The 21,440-nt window shown below is 36.5% G+C and overlaps 2 protein-coding genes across 2 annotated transcripts; one reads left to right on the top strand and one right to left on the bottom strand.

Annotated features, from left to right (window-relative positions):
* Positions 1–1,357: 1,357 nt before the first annotated feature.
* On the top strand, positions 1,358–4,425 carry LOC131147863 (protein GAST1-like). The gene is made up of 4 exons (XM_058097485.1): positions 1,358–1,749; positions 2,365–2,421; positions 3,460–3,493; positions 3,929–4,425. The coding sequence occupies exons 1-4, from the start codon at positions 1,678–1,680 to the stop codon at positions 4,108–4,110; spliced, it is 345 nt and encodes a 114-aa protein (XP_057953468.1). The 5' UTR covers positions 1,358–1,677; the 3' UTR covers positions 4,111–4,425.
* A 13,854-nt stretch (positions 4,426–18,279) lies between these two features.
* LOC131149268 (scarecrow-like protein 3) lies at positions 18,280–20,947 on the bottom strand. The gene is made up of 2 exons (XM_058099571.1): positions 20,361–20,947; positions 18,280–20,197 (listed from the first exon to the last, which is right to left on the bottom strand). The coding sequence occupies exon 2, from the start codon at positions 20,013–20,015 to the stop codon at positions 18,591–18,593; it is 1,425 nt and encodes a 474-aa protein (XP_057955554.1). The 5' UTR covers positions 20,016–20,197; positions 20,361–20,947; the 3' UTR covers positions 18,280–18,590.
* Positions 20,948–21,440: the final 493 nt, after the last annotated feature.

Genomic DNA, 21,440 nt, shown 5'->3' with positions numbered 1-21,440 from the left:
TTGATTTTTTTTAGAGGATTTTTCTGTACTCTTCATTTTGTTTTATCTTGTAACCACGGTATTCCTCCGTCATAAGTGATAATATATTAATAAATAAATGGAGGTGTCGCTCATTTTTTTTTTAAAGAAGAAACTGTATTGGATTTTTCTTCTTACGATGATTTCACACATATATAAAGTTTGGCTTAAGAAACTTTTTGTTTAACTATTTATATGCTTTAAAGTACCGAGAGAGAGAGAGAGAGAGAGAGAGAGAGAGAGAGAGAGAGAGAGAGAGTGGGGCATTTATAGAGAGAGGCATGAAGGAAAGAAAAAGGTAGGAGAGAATATGACTATTGCCGGCCAAAGCCTCAACTAATAACAAACTTCAAATGGCAAAGGTGTGCATATGGCTCTTGCAAGTTTAATAAATTGTATCCACTTTGCCTCTTGTTTCTTTTTCCCTTTTTTTTATTTAATTAGTTTTTAAATTTCATGTCTGCCAAACAGTGCTCATAAAATAATAATGAAGAGAGAAGGGGGGAGGGGGTCCCAACTCAAAGAGTGTAATAATAGAGGGAGCATGTGGGTGCACATGGTCACGGGGCCTTTTCGTCGCCTCCATGTTTGCATCTGCACATGGTTAGAGCTATCTCCACATTAGTACCATGTCCCCTCCTTCCCTACAAACTTACCATTCTAGCCTTCCCCATGTTAACTACTAAGCTTAAATAAATTAAGTTATGTTTGGAAATATGAAAATTTTAGAATTTAAATAGATTTGAATTTGTATTTACATGAATTTCAAACCCAAGATTTGAATCCTGAATTATCAAGCATAAGATTAGTGTTCATTATTTTACGATAAATTTTCAAGTTGTATTTAATTTTTTATTTTTAAAAATTTTAAAAGTTTATCAATCATGTCCAAAGTTGGTTTTAATTTTTATTAGGCACTTGCGGTTCTTATTTAAAATAAATTTTGAGTGGACGAATTGACGAGTTCCATTTCATATAAACCATTCTTAACTGTACCCTGTTGCATCCAGATGAAAACGTACTCAGTGAGATATTTACGATACGAAAGCAGTTTTATGTTGATGAGTTTAAGAGAATGAAACATCAAAAAAAGGATGCATAGAAACTAGACACGGGCTTGTATGTCTCGCGACTCAACTACAAAAAAGGAAAAGAAGAAAAACCGATACTCACATAATGTACTTATGCACTATAATAGAAATTAAAATATATACAGATAGTCTTATGTGGCAGGCGATGAGTTACTCTCATTATGCACTTTAAATTTAATGAACTTTCTAATTAATTAAAAAATAAAAGTAATTAAGAGCTTAACTATATCAATTCTCTTCATTTTTTTTCTTCCCTTTTTTTGGGTAGAGCCGTAGAGGTGCCATTTTTAAAGTGGCAGGGGTCAAGGTGATGTGTTGGTGTTAATAATGGGCAGTAAGGTCATTAAAAAGGGCAGGAAGTTTCTTACCTCACTTACTTTCAACAATGTGGACTGTCCTTGCTTCCAATCTCTTCTCAGTTCCCACACTGTGCAGATCAAAGCCATAAGCCATTTCATTCTCTCTATATATACCCCCCTCTTCCTCCTCAAACTCCAACACCCCACCTCTCTCTCTCTCTCTCTCTCCCCCATATTTTCTTTCTGGGAATTGAATTAAGCGAAGGGAAATGGCCAGGAGAGTTGGCATTCTCATGCTCTGCATTGCTTTCGTGCTTGCTTTGCTTGCAACGACAAACCAGGTACATTTTACGAATTTGTACTGCCCTCTGTCTCCATGCATTTTAACATTAATAAATATCCAAGATCTCTCACCTTAAATTTATATATTGCATTTTGGTAGCTATAGCTGGTAGTGTAGTTTACTTACTGCAAGCAGAAGAATAGATTCAAGTCGAATTTAAATCTTAGAAGGGATGAAAGAGGGTAAGCTTAGTATCGAAGCTGCTTAATTATACTCAGATCTTGGTATTGCCTCTTAGCAAGTCTTTAAGCATCTTCACTACTTACTGCCTCGCAACAACAAAAGCAAACCCATCTCCAGTGATTCACTCAACAAAAAAACGAGGAAGAAAAAAACAAAGCTGCTGCTGCTACTGCTACTGCTACTGAAAAAGCATGTTATTTTATAAAGTGACCCAGTGGAGGAGTAACATGAGTTAAAATTTCCATGTGTAAATCTAGCTAGGAACTTTATGTGAGATCATATGTATGGTGGCTAGTAGCTAGCTAGCCTTCTAACTTTTGTATGTCTCAGATCCACCAGGACCACCGCCTCCCCTAACTACATTACCTACTGCTTTAATTATGTATGTATGGTTTTTTAAAGTAATGTTTTTGAAAATTGGGCTTCGTAGGCTTCTAGCGCAGGAGTCACGGCAGCATCTCAGCTCCAACAAAGCAACCGCCAAACGGTAATAGCGAATTTTCTCTCTTTATTTTTTTACCCATTCGAGGTCTGACTTGATGACACAACAAAATATAGAAAAAAAGAAAGAAAAGGAAATTGATTCTCCCAAGGAAGAATGTGGTAGCCTTTTGATTTAATGAAAATATTTCAAATAGTAAGTTTTGCATAATAGGACCCACATATTATGAGATCGGATTTATTATTCGGTATATTTTCATTGGATAAGGGAGACTGATGGGAGTTGGTCCTCTCGAAAAACTTTTCTCGAAATATGACCAACTTCTAGTTGTCTCCCTCCTTGACACCAGCCTCTAGCATCAAATTCCCTAATATTAATGCTGCATTTGGGAGTAAAGATTTTGGATTTGAATTTAGGTGGATTTAAATAAATTTTAGTGCAAATTTGTATTACATTTTATCCAAATAAAATAAAAATTGAAATCAGAGATCCCTCAAAACATAGGATAAAAGTCTGTTTGAATCAAGGATTTTGTTTGGAAAAAGAAAAAAAAAAAGAAAATAAAGAGAAAATTCATTTTTCTTTATACTTTATTTTTCTATTAAATCGTAGAGAAAAATGAAAGTTTGTTTTCATATAACTAAAAATTAGGAAAAACTTAATGATATTTAAAATTAAAATTTTGTTCGTAGATTTAATATAATTTTTATTTTCTTTCTTCCTTTTTTTGATAACTAAACATGAAAATATGAATTCCTTGATATTTTACTTTCATTTCCCTAATTTTTTCTTAAGTTCTAAAGAGGGCCTAATGGTTTGGATATAGATTTACGCATAATTTAAACAAAATAGGACAATAATTGAAAATGCAAAGTTTAAATCTTAACTTTAAATTTATATAGATTTACGCATAATTTAAACAAAATAAGTATCCTATAAAAAGTATACACATTCATACAAAGCCAAATTTAAAATTCGAAACTAATCAAATCTTGGGGAACATTAATCTTTGTTTCTTTTCTTTTCTAAACTCTTATTTATTTATATGCTCCTTAATTTTTTTTTTCATTGATGGGATTGCAGTCTGGAACCACCCAAGGCAGCCTACATCCTCAAGGTGAGTTCTATATACAATCTAGTTTTTACCATTCAATTATCAGACCCTACTTTTGGAAGGCACTTAGGTTAATTATGACTCCTAACATCTACCCAAAATGAGTTGAGTTAGTATCACATTCTCACATCAAATCTGTATTAACAAAATCTTAAACTTATAAAGATAATTTGATCTTCGACAAATCTGTGAGATCAATGAGACCAAGACAACCAATACCTCATTGCAGTTAGGTCTAAAATCATTAAATTTGATATTAGAGTTAGTTTATGTGATATCAGATGTCAGTGTACATTGAATGTATATATAAAGATGGTCTGACATTAATCATGCAAATCACTTTTTATAGGACAGACCCATAAGCCAAAGTGTGGAGGTCAAGTATAAGATTTTCGTAATATATAATAATGTATTTAATTAATTATATTGGTGGAGCAGAATGTCAGCCGAGGTGCACCACGCGTTGCTCGGCGACAGCCTTCAAGAAGCCATGCATGTTCTTCTGCCAAAAGTGCTGCGCAAAGTGCCTCTGCGTTCCCGCCGGCACCTATGGCAACAAGCAGAGCTGCCCTTGCTACAACAACTGGAAGACCAAGCGAGGAAGCCCCAAGTGCCCTTAACCTACTCTCTTAATTAATTAATTAATCAATTTCTGCCCTTAATTACTTGCTTAATTGCCACTCCATACCACCTAAATAATCAATAATTTTCCCATTCTTTCCCTTCATTCCTCATTGTGTTGTCAATTCATGGGAAGCAGTGGTCTTATGCAGCCTTTTTTCTTTTAATTTTTTTTTCATTTTTTATAAGATGGTGTCCGAGACTTTTTCAGTATTTGATTAATCAATCGATAACTGTCCGCCCATCTATTTCTTTCTTGTTTAAATTATCAGGTCTTATTTCAATTAATAAATTCAAAACTTTCCTATTGCTCATATATATATATATATATATATATATATATATATATATATGTCTGTATGTATAATTTTGTATAATATGTTTTCTCCAAGTAAGAAAATTCCATCATTACTTGATATATATTGCAATCAATTGTAGGATTGTTTAAATAGTCACAATCTCAAATTGGATGTGTATTAAAGAAATCTTGGACTTAGGACAAAACCGTGATACCAATGAGATAAAGCGAACAATACCTCACCAGAGTTAATCAAAGAACATTGCACTATATATTCGGGATTAGCAAAAATAAACTCACAATGAAATAATCTATTTTATCCATTTTAGATATTTTAAATTCATTTATTTATTGTAAAAATACACATAGACTAAAAATTAAATTTTTTAAAAAATTATCCAATTAAAAACCCTTGATACCCATTTTAAAACCCAAAACTCTTGCTAGTATAATTAACCTATTTCGAAAACTAGCCCATTAGCCTATAATCCAATCTCAGCTCACAATCTAATTTTGAGCCACGACTTATTTTCACAATCCAAGATTTGGAATATTAGTTTGGGCTTATACTTTTTTTCTTCTAATTACACTTAAGAACAGGTAATAGCGTGTGCATAAGTCTTTGTATCTCAACACTCCCCCTCACAAAAAGTTAAAGGGAGAGTGAATTCCATTCAACTTTTCTCCTCACTCTCTCTCTCTTAAAAAATAATTTCAATATTATCACAATGGCTCAAACGCACATTTACTATTATCATCACACAATTATGAGTCCAGCATGGCAATTGCTAGTCACTCCCCCCTCCCCCCAAGTGACAATTTTCATTCTTATACATTCAAAAGGAAAAATATGAAAATATTTAACTTTTAACATTCAATATTGCTCAAAACAAAGAGAGGGAGAGATATCTCTACCAAATGCATTCCAGGGTACTGAATGTATGCCCAATACATACAGCAATACTAAGCATAAGTAATAAGTTTGAACCCCTCTTAGTTCCATTTAGTCTTTCAACAATGTCATCGTACAAATATTTGACATCCTCAATAAATATCGAAAGATAATGTCAACTAAAAAGATGGTAATGACGATAATAAATACCTCTCTTTTTATTTGAAATCTAAATTCTCTATACTTGAGAGGGGAGGCTTCATTTTCTCGATTTTTACCTTCTGCTTTCTATATCTTGCTTGATTCTCTCAACCTCTTATTAGTAGTTTTTATCACTATATTTTATTCAAGAGACAGTTTTTCACGAAAAAAAAAACATGGGAGGTTTTAGTGTTTTACCCTTTTTCAATCCTTCTTTTTTTTTTTTTGGAAAATCCATTTCCAAAATCATTTCAAAACCAAACAATTTTTTAGGGCCTAAATTGTCCAATTTTTTTTTTTAGGTCTTTCAAGCGATTTTCTCATAATTTTTTTTTTTTTATAGAAAAAGACAAATAGTAGAAAGTAAGCGAAAACTCTTGTGTTTAGAATCAATTCCTCACGCTAACAAAATTGCACTCACTCTCACTCTACCTATTCATCGTAAGCAGAAGTAGAAAATTTCTTTCCAACACAATGTCTCCTTCACCATATCACATCATTCCGTCATATCTAGTCTTACATCAAACCCAAATGGGACCAATTAAAATCCTAAGTCATCAAGTCAAACAAGACCAACCCCATTGAAACCCTAAATCTTCACTTCAGATCAAATTAAGCTCAATTGAAATCCTACTCCTCACATCAAACCAATTTGAACCTCATTGGAGCCTTGGACACCACTTCAAACCAACATTAAACTCAATCGAAACCCTAATACTTTGTACCACGTTGAACAAATTGCAACTGTAAACCCCAAATCTCACACCAAACCACATTGAACCAATGGAAACCATAAATCATTGCATCAGATCACATTGAAAAACAATTCAAGCCTTAATTTCTCATTTTGAAATGAATTGAACTCCATTAAGATCTTAAACTGTCATTTTGAACCAAAATTCAAATCTTAACAATAAAACAAACTTTAACATCTTAATTGCCCCAAAATTACATTGAATAGAAATCTTGATTGCCCAATTAAGCCTCAATTTCACCCCAAACTTTCAAATTGATCCTAATTCATCCTCAATTGCAGCCTCACATTTGCATTTCACTCCAAATTTGACCTGATTCTACTAGTGAACCAATTCCACCCCCAATTTCACAATATGCACCAATCTTGAACTTTTATTTCAATTCCAAGTTGAAAACTTCAATCCAAGCTTATTGAATCTCAATTCCCAAATCAAGGCCTAGTTGCACCTCACTTCTTTAATCGAAGCACAATTGTATCCCAATTTTCTAATTTTGAGGCCTAATTGGATTCACAAATGAATCTTAATTTATTAATTCAAGCTCAATTGATCCTAAACCTCTAAAATTAAACCCCCAATCAAACTCCATTTGATGCATCAAACTTTGATTTCATCAATCAGCCTCTAATTGACCACTAATCCTATGCTGACATACACTAACTCTTCTTTTTGTGCATTTTGTGTTATTGTTGCACGTATTTGTTGCATTCTCTTCATTTTACCTATGCATGTGTGCATATTGGTCTTGTAGGATGGAGAATGTGGGGACAAGTTATTTAAAACCTTTTCTCAATCATTTGAGTGACATATTATCTTGCAAAGTGGTTTATTATTTAAATGCTTGGTAAATTAATAATATGGGCTAATTGCATGTTATTTTAGTTCAATATAAGATATTTCTAATCATGTATCGTTTGTGGAATAGGTTTATAGGTTGTTCACACCTACTTCAAACATAACCATACTCTTGAACTTGGCTCTAGTAGCATAAACTTTAACTATTTGTTCCTTCTTCATTTTGCACATTGCTACAATGGTTTGACGCAAGCACAACATATTTTGGTTCCATTCCCTCTATTTTCTGTATTAATCATATACAATGATGGACTTGTCTATATCAAGGAGTTTATCATCCATCCATGTGTATAAGTGTTCATTCCCATCTATGTTATTGGATGCTAAACAAATGTAATATCACCATATTGAGTTTTCATAATGGAGGTTTTAGCATTAGTCAACACCGACAAAAGCAAGGTTCAACTTAATTGAAATTTTGGTAGGCATGGATGACAATGAGACCAACTTGCATTTCCTTGGAACTTTTATAGTATCACTAAATCATAAATTGAAGTTCATTCTATTGATGATAACTTACATATCTAAAAACCAACCCATTATGAATACATTAACTTCTTAAGTCATTTATAAGTCTAGCTTCTATTTTGATGTATGATTTTTGACCAGTAGGTAATTAATGCATGAGTAGGTTTGTTATTTAAGTCCATTGATAACTTGCATTGGCAACTATAGTGTTAGGACCTTGTGAGCAATCGGACACTAGAAATTTAATGTGGTTTGGTCAAGATCGACCTATGTCCACGGAGCACACCACAAATTCACTATTCGTCGAAAAAAATACAACTCTCTTCTTCCTTTCACTCCCTTCCTCCTCTTTTTCTTCTCTCTACTCTCTGAGTTTCTCTTGTACATATTACAACTTCCACAGCTCTCTATTGATAGGGCTTGGAATCAATTTACAATTAAATACATTAAATCAAAAGGAGAAGTTTTATCCATTTAAATTAAATGGTGGATAAATGTCCAGCTTGCAACGCGTTTCCAACTTTTCATGCGTCTCCAGCTTCTGGCTCCAGCTATATCTCCAGTCTCAAGCTATAACAATCTCCCACTTGGAGACGGAGACACCTCCTCAACCAGTATCATGAATAAATGATGTGCTCAAAATATGTCTTTAGGCATGAAAACCAACTAAAGTTGAACACAACTTCAGCTTCTCTATAGTCACCACCTTAGTTAATATATCTGCCGGATTTCTGCTACCTTGGATTTTTTCAAGTATCAACACGCCATCCTCTAGCAGAGATCTGACTAAGTGGTAACGTAATCCAATATTCTTAGTTTTGGAATGAAATGCTGAGTTCTTTGTCAGATGTATTGCACTCTGACTGTCACTATACAAAACATTCCTCTCTTACTTTAATCCAAGTTGCGTTAACAAGCCCTGAAGCCAAATCATCTCTTTATTGGCTTCTGTCACTACTACATACTCAGCTTCTATAGTGGATAAAACAACAATCTTCTATATCTGTGACATCCAACTAACAACTGTTGTGCCAACAGTGAATATATACCCAGTGGTGCTTCTGCGATGATCGATTTCACCTGCAAAATCAGCATCTACAAATCTTAGGATTTTTAGATCGCTTTTGCCAAAACATAGACACTTATCAATAGCGCCACGTAGATAGCTCAAAATACACTTCATTGCTTCCCAGTGTGTCTTCCCTAGATTTGACATATACCTACTGATAGCTCCCACTGCTTGGCCAATATCTAGTTTGGTACTAACCATCGCATACATTAGACTTCCAATGCCTGAGGCGTATGCAATCTTAGTCATGAAGTCTTTCTCTTCATATGTCTGGGGAGACTGATCTTTTGAGAGACAGAAATGACCTGCCAATGGTGTAATTACAGCCTTGGCACTACTCATATTGAACCTTTGTAAAACACGACTAATGTACTCTGACTGAGATAACTGCAATGTGCCTTGTTGCTTATCTCTAGATCCGTATCCCAAGAATTTGCTTTGCAGGACCCAAGTATTTCATATCAAATTCCTTTGACAATTGCTGCTTCAATTTTCTGATCTCTTCTATATCTGATCCTGCGACTAGCATATCATCAACATATAACAGTAGAATAATATAGCTAGCACGATACCTTTTGAAGTAGTAACAGTGGTCGACATTGCACTTCTGAAAATCGTTCCTCTGTATACAGCTGTCGAATTTCTTGTACCATTGTTTAGGAGCTTGTTTGAGATCATACAAACTCTTTTTCAATTTGCATACAAGACTCTCTTTACCTTTTACTGAGAAACCTTTTGGCTGTTGCAAATAAATTTCCTCATCAAGATCATCATGAAGAAATATCGTCTTCACGTCCAATTGCTCAAGATGTAAACCCTTTGAGGCAACAATACTTAAAACAGATCTGATAGTTGTCAACTTGACAACTGATGCAAAAATATCAGTGTAGTCAATTCCTTCCTTCTGTTGGAAACCTTTGACTACTAATCGAGCTTTATACCTCTTGGATCCATTATGCTCTTCTTTGATCCCGTATACCCATTTGTTGTGAAGAGCCTTCTTACTATTGGGCAACTTAGCTAGTTCCCATGTTTTGTTGGAGTTAAGAGACTTCATCTCGTCTTTCATTGCAAGCTCCCACTTGCTCGAATCTCCTACCTGACATGCTTCAACATAGTATTTAGGTTCTCCTCTATCTGTAAGAAGTAAATGGTTCACATACCTCTTGTTTGGTACATGTTGCCGAGAAGATCTCCTAAACTCTAGTGTTGGAGTAGGAGGTGGTGGTGCAACAATTTGCTCCACATGTTCCTCTGCTTGAGGAATCTTGGTATTTTGCTGAGGATTCTCGGTGTTCTGCTGACGTGTCCTTACACCTTCTAAAACATCATCCACAACTACAAAGGTTGTTTCAGACTCTGTAGATTTTGTTGTGTGTCTATCTTTGTACATCACCTTTTCATCAAAAATCACATCTCTGCTTCTAATCACTCTTTTGTTTTCATCATCCCAAATGCGATATCCATATTCATCTCCACCATAACCGGTGAAAGTGAATTTCCAGGATTTTGGATCCAGCTTATTCCTGACATGATCATTGATATGTACATATACAACACAACCAAAAACTTTCAAATGTGAAAGTCTTACCTCTTTGTTACTCCAAACTTCTTCTGGTAGATTATAGTCCAATGGTACTGAAGGACTTCTGTTAATCAAATAAGCTGCTGTGTTGACTACTTCTGCCCAAAACATCTTTGGCAAGCCTGATTACATACGCATGCTTCTGGCTTTTTCTGTCAATATTCTGTTCATCTGCTCGGCTACGCCGTTGTGTTGAGGCGTACCTGGCACAGTTCTTTCCATTCCGATACCATGCTTATAATAGAATTTCTTAAACTCGGTGTTAACATACTCACCACCGTTATCTGTTCTCAGCTTCTTGATTTTTAAATCAGTTTCGTTTTCTACCATCGTTTTCTAAATTTTAAAAGCATAAAAAACATTAGATTTATACTTCAGGAAGTAAACTCATACCTTCTATGAATGATCATCGATAAATGTGATGAAGTAATGCTTTCCACCTGTGGACGAAAAAGTTGTTGGTACCCATACATCTGAATGGACTAGCTCAAGTCTCTCCTTCTTCGGGGTACTGATGTTTGTCTGGAAACCGACTCTCTTCTGTTTCCCAAATATGCAATCCTCACATGTGCCAATTTTCACTGACTGTAAATCACTCAACTTACCCTTTGTGTGCATCGCCTTGAGTCCCTTCTCACTCAAGTGTCCGAGTCATTGATGCCATAAGTTGCTATCATCATTTCCTGTAGCAAATGTAATAGGCATACATGCATTAGGAGTTACATAAAGAGTACCACCTTTCTTACCTCGAGCAATTGTCAATGCACCCTTCGAAATCTTCCATTCATCACCAATGAAAAATGTGTTATATCTTTCATCTGCCAATTGACCGACCGAGATCAAATTCTTTTTCAAGTCTGGAATATACTTGACATCTCTCAGTTTCCATACTGACCCATTCATTTTGATCTTCACTGTCCTCTTACCGGCAACATCAACAAATCATCATTTTCTGAAGCAACATTGGCTTCTGTATTTGCCCTCGTCTCGTATTCTTTCTTCAGACTTCTGCACTGGTTCTTGTAATGACTAGTTTTTCCACAGTTCCAACACTCAATAATTTTTGTGCTCTGGGAACCTGTGTCTTGAGAACCTCTGGGATTTCTGGATTTAGATTTTCTAAGTCTAGATCTGCTGCGGTTGTTTGATCGTCCATGCCTATTTCCTTTGCCTTGACTTTCCATGTTCAAGGTTGAACTCGAAATGGAGCCATGGTTTGACTGCATTCTGATTTCTTCCATCAAAATCATGCTGACGACCTCATCGTATACAAGCTTTGATTTTCCTGCGAAGCTACTGACGGGAGTAACAACACCATTCCAACTTTCGGGCAACTGATTGAGAATCAGTAGGGCACGAATCTCATTATCAAATGTTATCCCGACTGAGGCGAGTTGATCCGACAAGTCATTGAAATTATTCAAATGCCCACTAAAACTTTCACCTGCAGACTTACTTATAGTAAATAATCTTTTCATGAGATGTACCTTGTTTGCAGTTGAAGGTTGTTCGTACATATTAGAGAGCGCATCCATCAGAGACTTGGTGGATGATATATGCTTGATATTGAATGCCACAGACTTTGACAACGTTATTTTGATGGCTTCGAGAGTTTTTCGATCAAGCAACTCCCACTCGTCCTCATTCATAGATGCTGGCTTACCCTTCAATGGTAAGTGCAATTCCTTCCCAAACAAATAATCTTGTATCTACATCTTTTAGAAACCGAAATTGTTGCCATTGAACATTTCGATTTTTGAGCTTTTTCGTTTGACATCTCGATTTTCTGATCTATAGATGAAATTAACTCAAATGGATAGCACGGTTAGATTTGGAACGGTCGAAAACCTTAGAAATGGTTCAAGTTGTTCGAAAAACGGACCTAAAATGACTCCAAAAAGCTCGGTCAAAGTTAAGGTCAAATCTGGTCAAACTGGTCAACTATGCTCACAAGGCAAGCTGACGTGGCAATGGGTCCACCTGTTGACATGTCAGTGGGGTCCACCAGTCAATGTGGTAGTGAAGGGCCCACTTGATGACGTGTCGTATTGACTTAGCGCCGCTGACGTAGTAGGGTTCAGAGGCGGCGAATCAGATCCGGGTCGAGGACTAGGTCTTGGGTTGATCTGGTCTGAGTGAGTCGCCGGTTCGGATCTCTGCCTTGAAGTCGGGTTTCTGGGTCAGGCTAAGGAGGACTAGGCGAGGAAGACGCGTGGCAACGCGTGGGGCACGTGAGCAGTAAGTCACCGGCATGTGATCGGCACGGGGCGAGGCGTCTTACTTTGGCGAGGCGCGTGTAGCTTCGTCTGAGCTCCTTTTGAGCTCCGACTTGCACGGTAGGCTTCGTCTTAGCGAGGTGAAGGTGATGGTGGCCTCGAAACTCAGTTTCGAGCCACTGGACAGAGCTTTGTTTTCGATGTACAATTCCGATCTAGCTTTTCCTGCTCCAACCGGGCTCTAATACCACTTGTTAGGACCTTGTGAGCAACTTAAAAAATATGACACCAGAAATTTAACGTGGTTCGGTCAAGATCGACCTACGACCACGGAACACACCACAAATTTACTATTCGCCGAAAAAAAATACAACTCTCTTCTTCCTCTCACTCTCTTCCTCCTCTCTTTCTTCTCTCTGCTCTCTGAGCTTCTTTTGTACATATTACAACTTCCATAGCTCTCTATTTATAGGGCTTGGAATCAATTTACAAGTAAAGACATTAAATCAAAAGAAGAAGATTTATCCATTTAAATTAAATGGTGGATAGATGTACAACTTGCAACGCGTTTCCAACTCTTCACGCGTCTCCAGCTTTTGGCTCCAACTATATCTCCTGTCTCCAGCTACAACATATAGGCCAACACATTTAGAATTCTTGTAGCATATAATTTGCATCTTTCATGATTAACACGTGCATTACTTTTTGAATTCTTAAGTAATTATCCTTCTTCTCATCCTAAATGCAAGATTTTTTTTTCCTCATTTTCCCTCCTTTTTTCATTCATCCAAATGAAGCTTTTATGTTTCTTAATAAAATCAAAAGACCATCACCTAGTTGGGGTTCTTTCAATGCATAGGAAGACCAACACATAACCAAAAAGAATAGTTTGGGAGGGATTAATTGAGGAGTGAAACATAAATGACGAAAGTACGGAACAAGTTGTAAAATCTTCTATAACCTACCATACCAATTCTATGATGTTGCAATTTAGAACACCAAAATTTATCTAAACTATTTCTCACCCTTTGGAAGTTATACAAAAACACATGCATAGTTATTTTCTAAAAATATTTAAAATTCATGAGTTGCCTTTTTAGAGAATAGTTGTAGAAATGCAAAACCATTGGTAGAAGCTCCAAATCCTTCCATTGCCAAAACCCTAAAATTCCATATTTAAGTAAAAGGGAGGGAAATCAAATAGAGAAAATAATGCATATGGCATGGGGAAAAAATAATTAATCAATTAAATTAAATTAACTATTCATAAAAGTCAAACTCATACGTCATGACCGTACTCGTCACATCTTTCATTACGTAAATATTAGACACACTCAATGGGCATTATTCTTTTGATATTGTAATCTTTTCTATACTTTTTGCTGTGGTATATATTACCTCTAGGTCTCAAGGAGAACCATAAAGATTGCAACACTCACTAATTAGAAACTGTAATAAGTTTCTATCATTCTCACCCTCAAATTGTTGACATTTTATTATTTCTCCCCCCCCCCCCCCCCAAAAAAAAACTTGGAGTGATCATTTCTAAATTAAAGGAACAAAGCTAGTTTTAAGTATACCCATAATTTTTTCGAGTTTTTAAGTTCATAAATTGCAACAAGAGTAGAGTTGAATTGTGCATTTTTCCTTAATTTGAAATGGGTAAAAATTGAAGAAAGTATTGTTGTGTATGTGGAAAACCATACACAAGTGAGGGTTTATCAATAAATAAATGGAGGTGCCGCCCTTCTTTAAAAAAAAATAAAAAAAATAAAAAGTGTATGTGGAAAGCCATGTTCCAATGTCTTCCTATAGATGAGAGAGTGTGGAAACTGGGATTTGATATGGTCTTATGTTGCAACTGCTGCGTGAATAAAAAAAGGAGTCACTTAATCATGTTCTGAGTACGGGAACTATCGCAAGTATGGTATGGAAGAGAGTAGCATCTATCTTGAGAATTTTAAATTTTGATGTTGAACCATGAAGGGCAAAAATCAGTAGATGGTTCAGATGTGCCAAAAAATCAACCCAAAAAGATATGATTATTGGTTTGTTCCAACTATAATTTCTTGGAGACTATGATTCGGACATTGTAAAACCCGCATGGAAGATAAGTATGAGTTGGGGAATGTAGTTTGGTTATCTGTGAGGTTTTGGCTTGTGAAAATTACAGAAGGCGTGAATGGGTCTCTGCCTTCTATAGATAAGAATCTATTAGAAGAATTCCAGGTGAAAACGAAAACGCCGAAAATTAGAATTCCTTAAAAAGTAGTATGAGAAAAGCCTCCAGTGGGTTGGTTGAAACTAAATATTGATGGCTATTGTAGAGGAAATACGGGTTCTTGTAGTAGTGGTGGTATCATCGGTGACTCATCTAGTAATATTAAGGTCATTTTTTCTTAAAAAACGGAGCCAAATACTAATAATGCAGCGAAGTTGCGAGCTGAAAAATTTGAGCCAAGTACTAACAATGCAATGGAGTTGCGGACTCTTACTAGTGGTGTTCGACTCTGTCAAGAGTTGGGATATCAGAATACTTGTATTGAAAGTGACTCGAAATTGGTGGTGGGATGATTCATATCTGGAATTTGTTCTCCCTAGTACTTTGAAACTTTTTGGAATTATTAGAGATGGAATTACAAGGTCTTCAATTCTCTATAAAGTACCAATTTAGAAAAGGTAATTAGGTGACAAATTTCTTGACTTGTCAAGGTGAGGGAGGCAAGGCAAAGAGATATTTTGTAGGTGATGTGCTGTTGAGTAAAATGAGATGTCTCATTCTTATGGATAAGATAAGTATTCCAAACTTTCATCTTTAATTGACACCATTTAATTTCCTTTAGTTTTCATCTGGTTTATGTTTGTAGGTGATTGACATAATTTTGCAGGTACTTTGTTTATATTTGTTTTTGTTTGGTTTTAATTCCATATAGACATGTTTAGATTGTTTTAGTTGAATGATGATATTGATTTTTTTTATTATTGGTTTTGATATCTGAGATGATTTTTTATAGTTTATTTGTAAATCTTATGTGTCCTGCTTGTAATTACAATATTCTTTCACCATAAGCAAGAGCTATCAATAAAATTGAGATTTCGTTTTTTTTTTTTTTTAAAGAAATGGGTAAAATTGAATTGATAGTCTGCTTTCAATTCTTCTACTCTTGTCCTTCTATTAATTAAAAATATCAAAGCTAGTTTTTGATATACTCATAATACTTTAAAGTGTCTATTTTCAAAACTTTCTATTTAAAATAAAATTTTTATTTAATGGGCAATTTAATAAATATACTTGTAACTATTCGTCAATAGTTGCTTGGACTCTTTAATTTTTGCACATTTTGCACAATGATTATTTATGACTAATAAAAGTCATGCCATGGGATGGCCAGCGCGATAATCACCAAGGGTTAGAAGCTACTATTCCTAAAAAAGATAATTAGTTTATTAGGCAACAAGGTTAATCAATGAAATGTCTCACCGACTGTGGTCTTCTATATATAACCAGACAAAAAAAAGAAAAAAAGAAGGCTCTTTTCGTTCCTTGTTAGCCAACCCATGAATAGGAAACAAACATATAGCTGATATCATTAGTAGTTTTGACTTCCTTTCCCTTCATGGAAAGGTCTGGCTGTTCGCTTGAAGCTGAAGAAAGAGGAAAAGATTGTATGGGAAACTTGCTGAGGAAGCAATGGCACATCTTGGAAAGGCATGCTCTTTGACCCACAAGAGGATAAGCAAACCCGAACCAAGAATCCTAAAATGAGATAACCCCGAGCAAAACTTAATTGCAAATGAACCAGGTCGCTCAGGAGCGGTTTAGGAGTTTAACTCGATAAGAGCTTATTCAGATTTGTTCAGTATATAAATGAGCAATTCCAAACTTAAATAGGTTGAGACTTAATAGACAAGCTGAACCAAAACATGAAATGGGTTCAGCTTGTTTTGACTCTTGGACGGTTTGTTTACATGCTTTGCCAGGCACACTTACTAAACTTGTTTATTGAATTGTCTAGTATAATAGATTTAGGTTTTGTACAATGTAGTGGGGTTATTTAGCCTAAAGTAGGGGTTCGCTAAGTGGGGAATAGGGCAATATTAGCAAGTCTCCTTTTACCTTTCATGTAATGAAATCTAAGAGTCTCTCACCTCTCACTGTGAGAGGTTCCAATAAGGAACCAAGCCAATTATGAGCAGATTGATAATTCATCTCGGTAAGGACTTGTTTAGCTTGTTCATTTGCCAAATTGAACAGCTCGAGTAAATTTATTAAAGCTCAATTTGAACTTAACTCAAGCTCAATTAAAATTTTAAAAAACAAGCTTGAGCGTTGAAAGGCTTGGCTTAGATCAACTCATTTTGCATTGCAATCCTATTCCTAAAGTTGCATTGATCTTCACACAGGAAATTTGTTAAGACCTGGTTAAGGAAATTTATCCAATAAATCAAGCAGCATTTTCCACTGAAGGCAATTATGCCTCCTCCAGCTAGTTCATTTACTCTTCCAAGAGAAAATGGAGTTTCTGTTTTTGCTTGTTATACCTGAGGTCCAAACTCCACTCTCATACCAACTAGTAAAGACAGATTAAGTAATAAGGAATTTAGTTGTTTGATAAGCATCAAAGCATTTTTCACCTAGCATCACTTGGGGCTTTCTGTGTAGCAGAAACTCAATTAAGTTTCCTGAAGCTGTTGGAACTGCTATCAGAATACCATTTCCAAGCTTGAGTTTGATGCTTGTTTGACAATCAAGAAAAACCAGAAATGATTACAGGAAAAAAATAAAAAGATATTGAGTTATATGAAAAATAATAGCAATAACCGGAGGAAAGATGAAATAAGCTGTTACTTGCCTATAAGCTGGGCAGTCTTCGGAAGGCATCCACCCTGCAAGGCACCTAAGTTTCCAAGCCACAAATTCAGTTGCATGTCAAGAATGATACTCATCATGTAGTGTACACACTTGCCACCCAAACTCTAAAATTTTCACTTTGAACAATATCGAAATATGATCAATAATGACAAACAAAGCATAACCTTTCTAATGGTGAATCCTTTAGAGGAAAACTACATAGAAGAAACAATAATAAAAAAGAAAAAAGAAACCAAATACTCAACAAACAAACCATAACCCTTTTTTTCAATGATGAATTTTTCACAGGGAAACTTCAGAGATAAAATAATGAAAACAAAAAACCCCAAGCCAGTCCAGCCAGTAATTATGCATCATAAGACCTCCTCAGGGACGAAAAAATGCAAATAAATTAAACAAAAAAACCGATAAACACACAAGCTTTGGACCCAGATACATGCGTCCAACAAAGAGATCGCATGTTGGACTTGCCTACTCTTTTCAGAAAATTTCAATATTTCAAAGTACCACTCAAACTTCCAATGACCTCTCATGTTAAAAGCACTAGTTATAGATTCAAAATTGGTAGCTAGATAGTGACTGTAAGAGGCAGGCTGGAATAAAGGCTGAGAAGCCATTTAATGAACATAATTTTTGATAGGATTTATCAGATTGTGAGGAAGAACAATAAATTATGAAAATTCAATGTCATTAAAAGGTAATAAGAAATGCAATTATAAAATTATTTTTAAAAAAGATTGTATTGAGATGCAGTCCATTAATACTTTGCTTCACTTTCTCTGTGCAAAATGCTGGATTGCTGCAAAAGCCCCCTTGACATATAAATGACAAAGCAGGGAAGGACCACCAAAACCAAAAGGGTCCAATGGTCAATGGAGTAAGAGTATCAACAATGGTCCATGGAGTAAGAGTATCAACAAATGGGAGTAATTTGATGCACAAACCAAACAATCCTATTTCCCAGAAACAAAATTATTTTCACTGTGTGATGACGGTTGCTGCAGTTGCTACTGCATTACATTGTAATATGGATTTAATTTCAGGCCATACACACAGAATTAAGAATACTGGAAATACGAAAACATCTGGACAAACCCAAGCACAGTAAAAGGAAGCCAAGGGTAGGGTTTCACAAGCAATCAAGAGCAAATGTCAAAAAAAGAGTACCACTGATTCTTTCCAGCGGTAATCATTTTGCAGATGAACAACTTTCTCCATACAAAGAATAATGAGGGGCAATCCCAAAGAGTGACCAGTACATTTAATCTCACTTCCTACACTTCCAACCTGATACTGAAAATAAGGCTCGATCTTGCCAACAGATCACCACACAGCCGTTCTCTTCCTTGATTTTATATCCATTGCAACCGTAACTCTGCAACAATTGCCTTGCTTGCAACATAGAGTAATAGCTCAAAGGCACGTTTCCAAACCCGGCTATATCAAGCCTCTGAATCCACTTGTCCAGTTTTTCATGTCTTTCCTTTCTCTCGGCTCCTTCACATGCAATAATGTTCTTGATTTCCTCTCCATATAGCATCTTCTCAACCTTCAACCGCTCCATGGAAGTTCTTGACAAGGTAGATTCCAAACAATCGAACAGTGCAGCATAAAAATACAAAGCTTCCAGCAGTCTCTCCATCAGAGCTGATCCATTATGGTTAGAATCTTGCTCCGTCACCACCATGAGCTTTGGTGATAATCCCCAAAGAGCACTAAGAAAACTATCCATCTTCGTCGAAATAGATGAAGCTGGGGGAGATGACAAAGTCGAGTCAGCGCTCGCACTATTCCCATTACCCCGATCTTTCTCAATAAACTCGCCTAATGTGTTTTGGTTCATTTGTAGGACTCTATGCAAGTGAACCCCATTTGCATTCTTTGATGCTAGAGGGGATCTTTTCTGACGGAGCTCATCCTCAGAGGCTAAAAGGGAATGCAGTTGCAGAACTGAGCTGATTGCTAGAGCCTCCCCGGTTTTAACACGCAGCTTCTCAACATCAAGATTCTCCAGTCTGCTAACTATGGGATTGAACTGAAATGGGATGTCCAATTTTTCAGCTTCTTCAGTCAACCTATGAGCCATTTGCTCCAAGACCTCCTTCTGTGGATGAATCCCTGTAATTCTCATATGCGGCGGCCCCTCTGGCCGTGCACTCAGGACTTGAAGAAGAGCTATCCACTGTGCAGGTTCAGCTGAATTAAGATCAATTATATGAATCATCTTCTCCCCTTCCATGGATTCGATAATAGCTTGATTTGTCATCACAAAAGCCAGCTTCAAGAATGGACAAAGCTCAAAAAACAGCTTCCGAACAAGAATCTCTTCGGAAACCAAAGATATCTTGGTGGAATTAAGGGCCTTGTGGAGACCAGGCCAGGTTTTGAGGACCCGATCAGCAAGTGCCGCGGTAAAATACGCAGCAATTCGCTGCATTGTATCCCCTTCAGGAGAGGCGAGTTGGGAGATTTGTTCAAGGCTGATATTTGCATTTTCAAGGCTACCGGCTGCTACTTGATTTGCACAGGTGAGCAATAGATGGATTAAATACAAACCCCTCTCCTCAGATTTTAGCTCTCTAAGCCATGGATATGGTGATCCTAAGCTCGGTGAGAGTGACATCATTGAGAAAAATTGAAGAGGGGATGAAGTCACAGACGAGGATCCCTCGTCTTGAAACGCTGGTGCCATTAAACCAGCTAGAGACAACTCAGAGAGCTTGTTAGAACATCATGGAGCATGGTAATGAAACTACAAAGTTTGGCAATTCAGAAACTTTTCAGCTAAAACTGCAGAGAAGGAAGAACAATTCTTTCAAAGTAACAGAAGCGCAGAACAGGTTAAAGAAAGAGAGAGCTTGCGATCGGCAACAACTGCAGAACAAACAAGATCAAGCTATCAAAGCAACGATCTTTTGGAAGACAAACTCAAGTCCAAGTGGGTATCGCAAATTTCATCAACTCAGAACAGATAAAACGAAAGATCATCAGAGAATAACAGATAAAAAAAAAAAAAAGAGTTGCGATGCTTTTGTACCAGGACAAAGCTCAGTGCTCCCTCCTGCTGAGCACCATCAACCACATCAACAGCAAACCAATTCCTCGCTGGGTTTTGTAATTGATCAAAAACCCATATGAAGCCCCATGAAAATTTCAAAAATTTCCCCAAACAATTTCTCTGATCTCCTCCCCACCGCGCCCGCTGTCTCCCCTCTAAAATCGCTCTGTTTTTTGGATTTTACCAAGATACGTTACTGAAAGAGTCAATTGGTTCAATTAAAGCTCTGTTTCTTGAAGGACTTCTCCATTGCAACGTTGTCGACAATGCGTGGGAGTAGTTTTTGTCGTTACTGTCTCGGTGTCCTTTCCCCTCTGAGGAATATGGTTTGTGAGATAGAGAGCTCTGCTCTCTCCCTCTCCCTCTCCCTCTCCCTCTCTCCCTCTGTCTCTCAAAAGTTTTTTTCCTTGTCTCGTCTGTTCTCTCTCAACTTCTGCTTTTTGCTTTTTTTTGTCTTCACACTTGGTGGATATGGAATCAGGGGTGGCCAGAGGCTATTATTCCCATTCACAGCTTGAGTCCAAACATGCAACAAAGCCAAACACTGCCTCTCCCCCATCCTTGTTGCCTAGTGCGGTGAGCGTGGCCATTGCAAGAAAACTCTCGAAGTGCTTCCAAAACCCAATTTTGTTTTCTCTGTTTTGCCGAAGACCACACGCTTGTTATTATCTTCTCATATTAAGACAAAGAGACAAAGAGGTTTAGGAAACATCCAAAACAGAGCATCATACTTAAATTTATCTCAACTTGTGGAGTTTAGGTGGCAATGGCATCCCTTTCGAAAAACCCCATTTCCATTTTCCACGCTGTCTCCTTATGTCACTTATCCAATGGCTGGCTGCCACGTAGACTATGCAAGGCAATCCCCACTACATCACCTCATATGACTTTGTCCTCAAGGACAAGCCCAAAAATACCCAACACCTTTCAGATCTCCAAGATGTGAAACCAATTTTCTTGTGAGTTTAAAGCAAATCTTTCTTTTTCTTTCTCTTTTTCCTTTTTTACACATAACTTGAAAGCAAATTTGATTTTTCAAGACTGCTTGGATTAAGAATT

This window comes from Malania oleifera, chromosome 2 (assembly GCF_029873635.1).
Source record: "Malania oleifera isolate guangnan ecotype guangnan chromosome 2, ASM2987363v1, whole genome shotgun sequence".
Lineage (NCBI taxonomy): Eukaryota > Viridiplantae > Streptophyta > Magnoliopsida > Santalales > Ximeniaceae > Malania > Malania oleifera.
Note: the sequence above shows the minus strand (reverse complement) of the source record. Positions and strands in the feature narration are given on the sequence as shown.